At 42.6% G+C, this 12271-nt stretch overlaps 1 protein-coding gene across 7 annotated transcripts in view; it reads right to left on the bottom strand.

The window, feature by feature from the left end:
• The window catches only part of PCCB (propionyl CoA carboxylase, beta polypeptide), a 104052-nt gene that overhangs the window by 2193 nt on the left and 89588 nt on the right, over nt 1-12271 (bottom strand). For 5 of the 7 annotated variants that reach the window (XM_012000031.1, XM_012000029.1, XM_012000032.1 and 2 more), the window contains 5 exons: nt 5167-5274; nt 4826-4926; nt 4059-4157; nt 2909-3008; nt 1598-1864 (listed from right to left, as the gene is read on the bottom strand). In XM_012000031.1, the coding sequence (XP_011855421.1) occupies nt 1743-1864; nt 2909-3008; nt 4059-4157; nt 4826-4926; nt 5167-5274 (530 nt within the window). In that variant the 3' untranslated portion in view covers nt 1598-1742. Of the gene's footprint in view, nt 1-1597; nt 1865-2908; nt 3009-4058; nt 4158-4825; nt 4927-5166; nt 5275-12271 lie in introns of those variants that run through there. The other 2 variants (XM_012000030.1, XM_012000036.1) reach the window with 2 other exon arrangements.

Below are 12271 nucleotides of genomic sequence, written 5' to 3'. Positions count from 1 at the left end.
AAAAAAAAAATCAACAAGTCCAAAATGATACTAAGAAAATAAAAACAGGAGAAAAGAAAGCTCTTCCTTACCTAGAGTTCCAACTATAAATACAGATATAAGAGTTAGAAACAACATTTTATAATCAATGCAGAATCATTGATTGAGGCAAGAATCATCAATGAATACTCAAATTATTGGTGAAAGTTTATTTAATTCTTTGAGACAGAATCTGGCTTTGTCACCCAGGCTGGAGTGCAGTGGGGTGATCTCGGCTCACTGCAACCTCCGCCTCCCAGGTTCAAGCGATTCTCCTGCCTCAGCCTCCTGAGTAGCTGGGCGCATACCTCCACACCTGGCTAATTTTTGTATTTTTAGTAGAGAGAGGGTTTCACCATGTTGGCCAGGATGGTCTCGAACTCCTGACCTAAGGTGATCTGCCCGCTTCGGCCTCCCAAAGTGCTGGGATTACAGGCATGAACCACCGCACCTGGCCCAGGTGAAAGTTTATTGACAGACAAGATTAAATAATGCCCTACAAATTAGTTATCAGTTACAAAGAGAAAATGGTAACTACTATGGAAAAACCTTTGTAGCCATGACCTTAATCATGTGATCAGAATCAGTTACCAACAGCAGGAAAAACTGACATCATGTGCTTACTAATGTGATGCACTGAAAGGAATATGTGTTAGTCTTATCTGAATCTAAACCTCAGGAAACAGACACCGCAAACTGAAGGACACCCTACCAAATAACCAGCAAGTAAGCTTTCCTCAAAAATGTCAACATCATGAACGACAGACTATGTAAGACAAAGGACCTTGTTCCTAGGAGATGCAAGTTTTTGGGAACACAGGGTCACGAATCTACAACTGACTTTCAAAGGGGTCGATTAAATAATTATATTGTATATGTTATACAATTATATAATTATATAATGTATAAATACATAATGTAAATTATGTTAGATATAATTAGATATCAATATAATTATATTGATATAATTAGATATATCTTATATGCGTATTATGTATTATTAGATATATCTAAGTGTGGAAGAAATAAAGCAAATGTAGAAAATGTTACCAACTGGAGAATCTAGGTAAAGTGGATACAATACAATTCTTGCAACATTTCTATAGGCTTGAAAATTTTCACAATTAAAAAGTTTTTGAAAATTTTAAGAACACATTTCTGGAAATAACCCGAGTCAACACAGGGTGTTATGTCTTATTGAGCATCTGTACTGCTAAACACATATTCCACAATTGCAAACATCACATTTAATCCTCAATTCATGGGGGAATTAGGAGATAGAAAGGGCATATTATATTATCCCTATTTTTAAAATAAGGAAACTGAAGCCTAAGAAATACTGTGCCTTAAAAGCTTATTATATATCTCACCTATGGATAAAAAACTAATTCCTAAGAGAAAAAGAACAATACTCAGAGATGTGAAATAAAAATTAGCTCTAGGTGATAACACTGTGTACTATTTTTCTTTCTAGTTCTATTGATTTTTCAGATTTCCACCATAAAAAATTGAATTTATGCTCAAAAAATACAACTTAAAATTTTTAATAAAGTAAATAATTTTATAGTAAGGCACAAAAGAGATCTTTCTAGAATTTAATAAACTTTGTTATTCTAAGTTATCCAAGTATTTGAATTCCCATGTTTCATGATTTCAAAAGGCAGGAATGGGATGTGAATGGGCAGACAATAATTCAGTTCTTGGTTTCTTTTCCTTTGAATTGTTTACAATGGAATATTTGCATGTTTTCTCCAAGGACGTTGTACCTTCTTGCTGGCCAACACATCCAGGTCACAGCAGATTCGGGCGCGTGTGGAAGAAGGTTGGATGATGTCATCCACAAACCCTGGTGAAGCACAGAAAAGGGAGTGGATCATCTGCATCCCCAGATGATGCCACCCTTCAACCTTCTGCTCAGCCTGGGCATCATCCCTGGGGCCAGCAGTACAAGCAGCGTCCAACCTGATACAGAGAGGGTAAGGCCTGCGAATCCTCCCTTGTATCCCAAGAGCTGGCCTGTTCTGACAGCTCCCCACCTGGCCTAGGAGCACTTGGCAAGAAAAGGAAAATTTGACACCCTCCCTATACCCTGCTTACTCCAATGCCTCCATCCTGCCACAATGAATTCAATACGAAATAAAGAAAATACATCTAGATTTTCAAAAATGGCTACAACAATTCCTCCATCCTTGTACACAAGTCCTGCAATGTGACTTTACCACTTCTGTCATCAAGAGGTGGATTTGTATTCCTTCACGTAACCTTGTGAGTTTCTTTGGCCTAAAAAATGTGGCAAAAATGACACTGTGCAACTTCCAAATCTAGGCCTCAGTTTCCCTTTGCCCCCTTGCTACTCTCGGGACACCATGTAAGGAACCCTGGACTAGCCTCCTCAAGGGTGAGAGGCCATGTGGGGAGTGAGTCTAGCTAACAGCAACTGCCAAGTAAGTGACACCATTTTAGACTGTCAAGCCTCAGTCAAGCCACAGAATGACTATACCTGTGTGGGGGACCCCAGGCAAGACCAGCACAAGAACCCCTCAGTTGGGCCCAGATCCAATTGTGGACCTCACAGAACCATAAGCAGGTGGGGGAAATGGTGGTTGGTTTAAGCAGCTGAGTTATAGCGTGAATTTCTGCACGGCACTAGACAACTGAAACGACACCTAGAAATTTAACACACTTCGGCAATGTTGTTTTAATCGTGGTACCAAAGCAATCTGTTCTGCTATCCTTAGTCCTAAGTGATGACTTGCCCAGGGACAGTCTCAACCCTCACTAGTCAACAGATTAGACTGCAAAGGCAAAAAGGCAGTTATGTGACAATTTCTGTAGAGAAAGAGTGAGCAAGTGACCAAACAAAGCTGCCCTCTTCACCACAGTCCCCTACCTCTCACTGCCGCAGGGAAAGGGTTGGCAAACTTCTCGATGTACTCTGCCTGAGCAGCTTCCACATTCTCATGCCCTTTGAAGATGATCTCCACAGCACCCTGTGATTAGAGGAGTTCGTGAACATCTTTGGTCGTCCCAACCTGGACAGATCTCCTTCAACTCATTATCACTGTGTGTGGTTGCAAATTTCTTGGTAAATCAGTGTACTGGGGGGAAGTGCCATCTCTAAAGGCCACAGCATAGAGGGAGGCACTGCCTGGGGCTGACCACCATGACACAGGGGGCTGCGTGATGGGATGGGATGCTTCCCTGTGGCCCCAATGAGGGGCAGTCAGGCAAAAGTCAGTAGCTTCTCTCCCCAGAGCCCATTCTACCATCTCCATTTGCACTCATCATACTTCTTTGAGCCAAAGATGTTAGCCCTGTTTTCCATTATTAAATCCACAGTCTTGTATCAAGGGGAATTAAAAGTACTACTTCCCTTTTTCAGTATCCTGAGACCTGAGTATACAATTCGGTGGCCAGAGGTGGCCAGATAGAACGGGAAATTAGAAGGACTGGCCTTCAAGTCAGAGCAACCATAAGTCCTCTAGACTTACAGAGCACCTGTAACTCTAGGGGGACCTGCAAGTTATCTGATTCAACCACAATAGCTACTTCAAAGCAGGGAAGGAGCGAGGAATAGGTCAAGCAACAGGAAATACCTTGTCCGACGTCACTGGGGTCAGACCTACAGTTTAGCTTCTTATGACCTTAAAAGAGTAGCTCTGGGGCCCTCCCTGGAAGCTGAGGTGGAGTTGGGAGAATGTCCAATCCTTCTGAAGGTGACTTCAGTTGACTCAACCCTTTGCCCCCTTTACTTACAATCTTGAAACCCACTCTGGACTCCTCTCCCTTTCCTTTCACCTGCCCCACCCACCTTGGCATGAAGACACCAGTGTGGGCCTGAAGAAAGGGTATAGGACAGGAGGCAGAGATGTCTCTGGAGCCCCAGGAGGAGACTTGCCAAGGTCTAGGTCTCACTCGCCTCAGTCCTGGCTCACCCTAGCGGCCCTGGCCTCTCTCCAACACTTCCCAGCTATGCCTTGAGCTCTGGCTGGTAGAGTCGAGTCCTTGTACCCAGAAAGGGAAAAGCTAGAGGCCCTCACCTTTGCTCCCATGACTGCAATCTCTGCAGTGGGCCAGGCATAGTTGGTATCACCACAAAGGTGCTTAGAGCTCATGACATCATAGGCACCTCCATAGGCCTAAAACAGATCCAAATGCTGAATGTTAGAGCCTGAGACAGCCAGATCTTGTCCCTGAAAGACCCCAGGAAACCAGATAAAATGGGGACAAAGAACAAGAGTAGCCCCCTGGTCTCCTGAAGGCCCATGGTCTGTAAGGCCTTTCAAAGTTAATGCTCATTATCTTTTCTGGCTTTTTCCCACTGCTGCTTTCAGTTCCCCTGTGTTAAAAAACCACAGACATGGCCGGGCGCGGTGGCTCACGCCTGTAATCCCAGCACTTTGGGAGGCTGAGGCGGGTGGATCATGAGGTCAGATCAAGACCATCCCGGCTAACACGGTGAAACCCCGTCTCTACTAAAAATACAAAAAAATTAGCCAGGTGTGGTGGCAGGCGCCTGTAGTCCCAGCCACTCAGGAGGCTGAGGCAGGAGAATGGCGTGAACCCGGGAGGCGGAGCTTGCAGTGAGTCGAGATCGCACCACTGGACTCCATCTCAAAAAAAAAAAAAAACAAAAAAAAACCCCAAAGACATTTCTGTGGGGCTGGGAACAACGTCCTCAAGACATCTTTTTAAGGATGAGCAAGGTATACTCCTTCCAGCCCTGGTAAAACTCTGCCAGACCTCCCACCACGGCTATGCTGTAGGAAAGTGAGCAGGGTCATGGCCTCCGACGTGAGGTCCTCACCTTCCTCGTGATGACTGTGACTTTGGGTACAGTTGCCTCAGCAAATGCGTAGAGAAGCTTGGCGCCATGCCGGATGATGCCCCCGTATTCCTGTGCTGTGCCTAGACATGAGGAAGAGTTACTAGATATCCACAAGTCCTCACATGGTTATCCTGCCACTCTCAGCTGTGAGGTCTTTCCCACCTCTGGAGAGGGCCATTCCTTACACAGTCCTATCTTCTGGACACCCAGAATATATGGAGAAGTCACAAGTCCTCAGGGAGTTCTGCAAGATCTCCAAATAAATGGGCACCTCACTGGGAAAGGCAACTCTCCTAGCCCCCACTCTGTCAATAACTTACCAGGCAGAAAGCCAGGGACATCAACAAAAGTGATGAGTGGAATATTGAATGCATCACAGAATCTGACAAAACGAGCCCCTTTCACAGATGAATTAATATCCAAGCATCCTAGAAAGAGAGAGATTATCCATACTGAGTAGCCAGGCAATTCCCAGTTCTATCCACAATGGGAATTTGTCCTCAGCAGCCATCCAGAGCTGGTTTCTGTGGAGGCACCAACGTTTCTTCATTGCAGAATGATAACAGGGATCCCTCAAACTCCAGGAAACAGGGAAGATGAAGAATCCACCTGTCTGTCACTGGCCCAAGAGGCCCAGGACTAGACTCAACTGTAGACAGACCGAAGGGCTGCCGCCAGTTGAGACACAGCTGGCCTTGCCGCAGAGAGCCATCAGTGGGAGGCAGCATTCAGGGGCTGGTCTTAGAGAGTCCTCAGAGCTTCCAATCAGATTCTGGCTCCAACTGGTGATGGCGATGTGCCCTTGAGAAATTACTTTGCCTTTAGACCTAAGGTTCCTATCTGCAAAGTAGGGATGGTACTGCCTCCTAGCATAATTCTAAGGAGTAAAGGAAATGGAGTCTGTAAAGCAGCACAGAGAGGAGCTCAATTACTAGTAAATCTCCCCTCCTAGAAGAGTTTCCAACTTAACTCTATGCAACCAGTATTACCCTGACACCAAAGCAAGACAAGGACATCATCAGAAAAGAATACAGACCAAAAACAAAAATGAAAAATTTTTACTTTTTAAGTAAGGCATATTATCAAGTCCAGCAATATATGTAAAAACAGTAATACATCATGTCTGAGTGGGGTTTATCCCAAGAATTCAAGGTTGATTTCAGCATGTGAAAACCAATGAAATTATTAAAGGAAAAAAACTATATGAACATCTCAACAGACGTAGAGAAAACACCTGAAAAAATCTAATATCCATTCATGAATAAAAACGTGGCCTGGCACAGTGGCTCACACCTGTAATCCCAGCACTTTGGGAGGTTGGGCAGGCGGACCACTTGAGGTCAAGAGTTCAAGACCGGCCTGGCCAACATGGTGAAACCTCATCTCTACTAAAAAATACAAAAATTAGCCAGGCGTGGTGGCAGGCGCCTGTACTCCCAGCTACTCGGAAGGCTTGCAGCAGGAGAATCACTTGAACCCAGGAGGCGGAAGTTGCAGCGAGCCAAGATTGCACCACTGCTCTAGGCAACAGAGTAAGACTCCATCTCAAAAAAAAAAAAAAAAAAGAGAGAGAGAGAGAGGCTGGGTGTGCTGGCTCATGCCTGTAATCCCAGCACTTTGGGATGCCAAGGTAGGTGGAGCACCTGAGGTCAGGAGTTCAAGACCAGCCTGACCAACATGGAGAAAATATGTCTCTACTAAAAAACATGTCTCTACTAAAAATACAGAATTAGCTGGTCATGGTGGCGTGCGCCTGTAATCCCAGCTACTCAGGAGGCTGAGGCAGGAGAATCACTGGAATCCGGAAGATGGAGGTTGTGGTGAGCCAAGATCACATCATTGTACTCCAGCGTGGGCAACAAGAGTGAAACTCTGTCTCAAAAAAAAAAAAAAAAAAAAAGAAAGAAAAGAAAGAAAGGAGAAAGGAGAGGAAAAGGGAAAGGAAATAAATAGGCAAGTCACAAGTCACAAGCCAGGCCCTACAAATCAATAAAAAGACAGACAATGTAGTCCCAGCTACTCAGGAGGCCAAAGTGGGAGGATTGCTTAAGCCCAGGAGTTTGAGACCAGCCTGGGCAACACAGTGACACTCTGTCTCTAAAAGAGCAAAAAAACTGGCCGAACGTGGTGGCTCACGCCTGTAATCTCATCAATTTGGGGGGCCAAGGCGGGCGGATCACCTGAGGTCAGGAGTTCAAGACCAGTCTGGCCAACATGGCAAAACCCTGTCTCTACTAAAAATACAAAAATTATCCGAGAGTGGTGCACACCTGTAATCCCATCTACTCAGTGGCTGAGGCAGGAGAATTGCTTGAATCTGGGAGAAGGAGGTTGCAGTGAGCCAAGATCGTGCCACTGCACTCCAGCCTGGGTGACAGAGTGAGACTCTGTCTCCAAAAAATAAAAAAAAATAAAATGGTATGAAAGCTTTGTAGCTTAATTATACTTGTCCCATTCCCTCCCTGGTTCTGGAGGAAGCAGAGCAGGCCTCATTCACAAATTTCTGCATAAGTCTGCTCTGACCTGTCTGTGGGCTGCCTGAAGGACTGACACAAGGAACACATCCCTGTTCCACCTAACTCAGAACTTGTACAGGCTGGAAATGTAGCAGGCATTTCTCAAAATCATGGTAAGGCAGAGGAACAACCTGCAGATGTCTGGCCAAAAGATTATTGTTGAAACCACCTAAGACATGGGAGAGAAAAAAAAAAAAAACAAGGAGAGAGTGTCTTTAGGAAATTAGTGCATTCAAAAGCACCCTTGAATAGGGGGAGTTCAGAAAGACACATGTATGCCTAGGACAAGACACACGATCAGAAAAGATCTGAGAGGGGAAATTAGAAAATAAGTTGAATGAAAATGAAAACACTATTACAAAGCAAAAGACCTGGGAAAACTTTAAACTCCCCAACACAGAGCCAGTTTCAAGACCAGGAGTTTTCTTGTTTGTGGTTTCTTGGTTTTAGTTCCTGGTGTTTAAGAAAATTTCTGTCAAATACACAAATTAAGAAACAGGCTGGGCATGGTGGCTCATGCCTGTAATCCTAACACTGGGAGGCCACTTTGGGAGAATCTCTTAAGGCCAGGAGTTCCAGACCAGCCTAGGCAACAGAGCAAGACCCTGTCTCAAAAGAAAGAAAGAAACAAGAAAAGAAACAGGGACTTCAGTGACCACAAATGACAAGAAATATACAGTCTCTGGAAAAGTAATTGCAAAAAGACACTAGACAAACATATATGACATTCAGTAAAAAAAAAAAAAAAAAAAAACAACAAAGCTTGGGAAAAGAAGAAAATTTGACTGCCAGCGTGACCACATTATAATGTACAAATACTCCGTTTTCAATTTAAAAAATTACAAGGTGTAAAATTAAGAAACTGTCCCTAAGTAAGCATAGACACTGAACTTACTAGACAAAGACTATAAAACACTACTAGTGGGTTTTTTTTGTTTTGTTTTTGAGACAGAGTTTTGCTTCTTGTCACCCAGGCTGGACTGCAATGGCGCCATCTCAGCTCACTGCAATCTCTGCCTCCTAGGTTCATGTGATTCTCCTGCCTTGGCCTCGTAAGTAGCTGGGACTACAGGCGCCCGCTGCCATGCCCGGCTCATTTTTGTATTTTTAGTAGAGATGGGGTTTCACCACATTGGCTAGGTTGGTCTCGAACTCCTGATCTCAGGCGATCTGCCCACCTTGGCCTCCCAAAGTGCTGGGATTACAGGCAGGAGCCACCACATCTGGCCTAAAACACTACTAGTCTTAAATATATTCAAAGAGGTAAAGGAAAACCTGGACAAAGAACTAAAGGAAATCAGGAAAATAATGAAAAATTCTGGAGCTGAAAAGTATAATAAATGAAATGAAAAATTCATTACAAGGGTTCAATAGGAGATCTGAGCAGGCAGAAGAAAGATCAGAGAATAGAATATGAAGATAAAACAATTGAAATTACTCTGAGGAGAAAATGAAAAAACCAAGTGAGCAGAACCTAAGGGACCTGTGGGACACTAACATGTGAACCAATATACACAGGATGAGAGCACCAGGAGGAGAAGACTGAGAGAAAGTGGCAAGGAGATAATTTGATGAAACAATGTCCGAAAACTTCCCAAGTTTGATGCAAGATGTGAAACTAGAAATATAAGAAACTCAACTAACTATAAGAATACATTCAGAGACCCACACTGAGACATATTACAGTCAAATTACTGAAAGACAAAAGAGAATCTTAAAAGCAGCAAAAAAGAAATCACTCATTATGTCAAGGAATCCTCATTAAGATTATCCAGTGATTTCTCAGCAGAAACTCTGAAAGCCAGAGACAGTAGGATAACATATTAAAATGCTAAAAGAATAAAAGTGTCAACCAAGAATTCCATATCTGGCAAACTGTCCTTCAAAAATGAGAGAAAATTTAAGAATTAAGACATTTTCAGATAAACAAAAGCTGAGGCCCTCAGTACCAACAAGCCCACTCCACAGAAAAATGCTAAAGGAAGCCCTTCAGGTTAAAAGGAAAGAACACTAGACAGTATCACAAAGCTACATTAGGAAATAAATATCTCAAGTAAAGATGACTACATGGGCAAATATAAAAACCAGGATTTGAGTATTTTGGTTTCTAATTCCACTTTTTATTTCCTACATAATTTAAAAAGCAAATAAAGCCCAGGTTTCAACTTGTGAATTCTACCATACATTTAAGGAAGATATTAATATACCAGTTCTCTACAATCTTTTCCAGAAGACAGATGCAGAAAGAATACTTTCTAACTCATTCTATGAGTCCAGCATCACTCTGATACCAAAACCAGACAAAGACATTGCAAGAAAACTGTATCTCAATATTGCTCATAAGCTTATATGAAAAAATCCTCAACAAAATATTAGCAGATCAAATCCAACAATGCATAAAAAGAATTATACAACAAAACCAGGCGGGATTTATCTCAGGTATGTGAGTTTAGTTCAACAGTCAAAAATCAATTGATGTAATCTATCAACAGTATGAAGAAGAAAAAATCACATGATCATATGAATACAAAAAAAGCATGTAACTAAATCCAAAACACATTCATGACAAAAACACTCAATAAACTAAGTATAGAGGGGAATTTCTTCAACTTTATAAAGAACATCTACGAAAAACCTACAACTAACAACACACTTACTTGTAAGAAACTACAAGTTTTCTAGCTAAGATCAAATGTCCCTCACCACTATCTTTCAATATTGTACTGGAAGTCCTGGCTAATGCAAGAAGACAAGAATATAAAAGGTGTACACATTGAGAAGGAAGAAATCAAACTCTTTGTTCACAGATGACAAAAGCGTCCATACAGAAAATCTGAAAGAAGTAACCGAAAACTGCTGGAACTAATAAGTAACATAGTAAGGTTGCAAGATAAAAGGCTAATATACAAAAATCAATTACTTTCCTATATACTGGCAATAAACAAATAGAATTTGAAATTGAAAACAAAATACCATTGATAGGGTTAGCTCTGTGTGCCCACCCAAATCTCATCTCAAACTGTAAGCCCCATGTGTTGAGAGAGGAACCTGTAATCCTCATGTGTTGAGGGAGGGACCACGTGTCAAGGGAGGGAGGTGATTGGATCATGGGGGTGGTTTTCCCCATGCTGTTCCCGTGATAGTGTGTGAGTTCTTACAAGATCTGATGGTTTTAGAAACATCTGGCATTTCCCCTGCCTGCACTTCTCTCTCCTGCTGCCATGTGAAGAAGGTCTTTGCTTCCACTTTGCCTTTCACCATGATTGTAAGTTTCCTGATGCCTCCCCAGACATATGGAACTGTGAGTCAATTAAACCCCTTTCCTTTATAGAATACCCAGGCTCGGGTAGTATCTTTATAGCAATGTGAAAACAGATTAATACAACCATTAACCTCAAAAAAACCCAAACTCCAAAATACTTAGGTATAAACCTAACAAAACAAATATAATATGTATATGAGGAAAACCTTTTTTTTTTTTTTTTTTTTTGAAATGGAGTCTTGCTCTGTCGCCCAGGCTGGAGTGCACTGGCGTGATGTCAGCTCAGTGCAACCTCTGCCTCCCAGGTTCAAGCGATTCTTGTGCCTCAGCCTCCCGAGTAGCAGGGACTACAGGAGCACACCAACAATCCCAGCTAATTTTCGTATTTTTAGTAGAGTTGGGGTTTCGCCATGTTTGCCAGGCTGGTCTACAGTTCTTGGTCTCAAGTGACCCACCTGCTCCATCTTCCAAAGTGCTAGGATTAGAGGCACGAGCCACTTGCACCTGGCTGGAAAATGATAAAATTCTGAAGAAAGAAAGAGGCCAGGCACAGTGGCTTATGCCTGTGATCCCAGAGCTTTGTGAGGCTGAGGTAGGAGGGTTACTTAAAGCCAGAAGTTCATGGCTAGCCTGAGCAACATAATGAGATCTAGTTTCAACAAAAAATAAAATAAAATAAAATTAGCCAGGCATGGTGGTGCACACCCAAGTAGTCCCAGTTGCTCAGAAGGCTGAAGTGGGAGGATCACTTGAGCCCAGAAGTCTGAGGCTGCAGTGAGCTAAGATTGTATCACTGCATTCTAGCCTAGGCAACAGAGCAAGATCCAATCTCTTAAATAAAAAAGAAAGATAAGAAATGTAAAAGTAACTAAATAAAACTGGTACAGCCATCATGGAAAACAGAATGGAGGTTCCTCAAGAAATTAAAAGAGAACTACCATATGCTCCAACAATTCCACTATGGGTATATATACCCAAAGAAATTTAAGTCAGTATCTCAAGGAAATGTCTGCACCCCCATGTTCACTGCAATATTCATGTTCACTTGACTATTATTCACAATAGCCAACGTATGGAAACAACCGAAGTGTCTAATGATAAATGAACGGATAAAGAAAATGTGACAGACACACACACAATGGAATGTTATTCAACCATAAAAAATAGGGAGCCAGGTATGCTGACTCATGTCTGTAATCTCAGCACTTTGAGAGGCTAAGGTGGGAGGACTGCTTGAGCCCAGGAATTTGAGACCAGGCTGAGCAACAGAGTGAGACTCCATTTCTACCAAAAATACAAAAAATTAGCTGGGCATGGTGGTGCATGCCTGTGGTCCCAGCTGCTCAGAAGGGTCGCTTGAACCCAGGAGGTAGATCATAGCTGCAGGGAGCCATGATCACACCACTGCACTCCAGCCTGGGCAACAGAGCAAGACCCTGTCTCAAAAAAAAAAAAAAAAGAAAGAAAGGAAAAAAAAGGAAATACGATTTGTGACAAAATGGATGAATCTGAGGAACCTTAAGCTAAGTGAAGCCAGCCAGCCATAGAAAGATGAATACTGTTACGATTTCATATGTGTGGAATCTAAGAAAGTCATATTCATAGAAGCAGAGTGTAAAACAGTATTTGCCAAGGGCTGTGGAGTGC

The sequence above is a fragment of the Mandrillus leucophaeus genome, unplaced genomic scaffold (genome assembly GCF_000951045.1).
Source record: "Mandrillus leucophaeus isolate KB7577 unplaced genomic scaffold, Mleu.le_1.0 Scaffold612, whole genome shotgun sequence".
Classification (NCBI taxonomy): Eukaryota; Metazoa; Chordata; class Mammalia; order Primates; family Cercopithecidae; genus Mandrillus; species Mandrillus leucophaeus.
The sequence above is the reverse complement of the archived record's forward strand: the minus strand, read 5'-3'. Positions and strand labels throughout refer to the sequence as shown.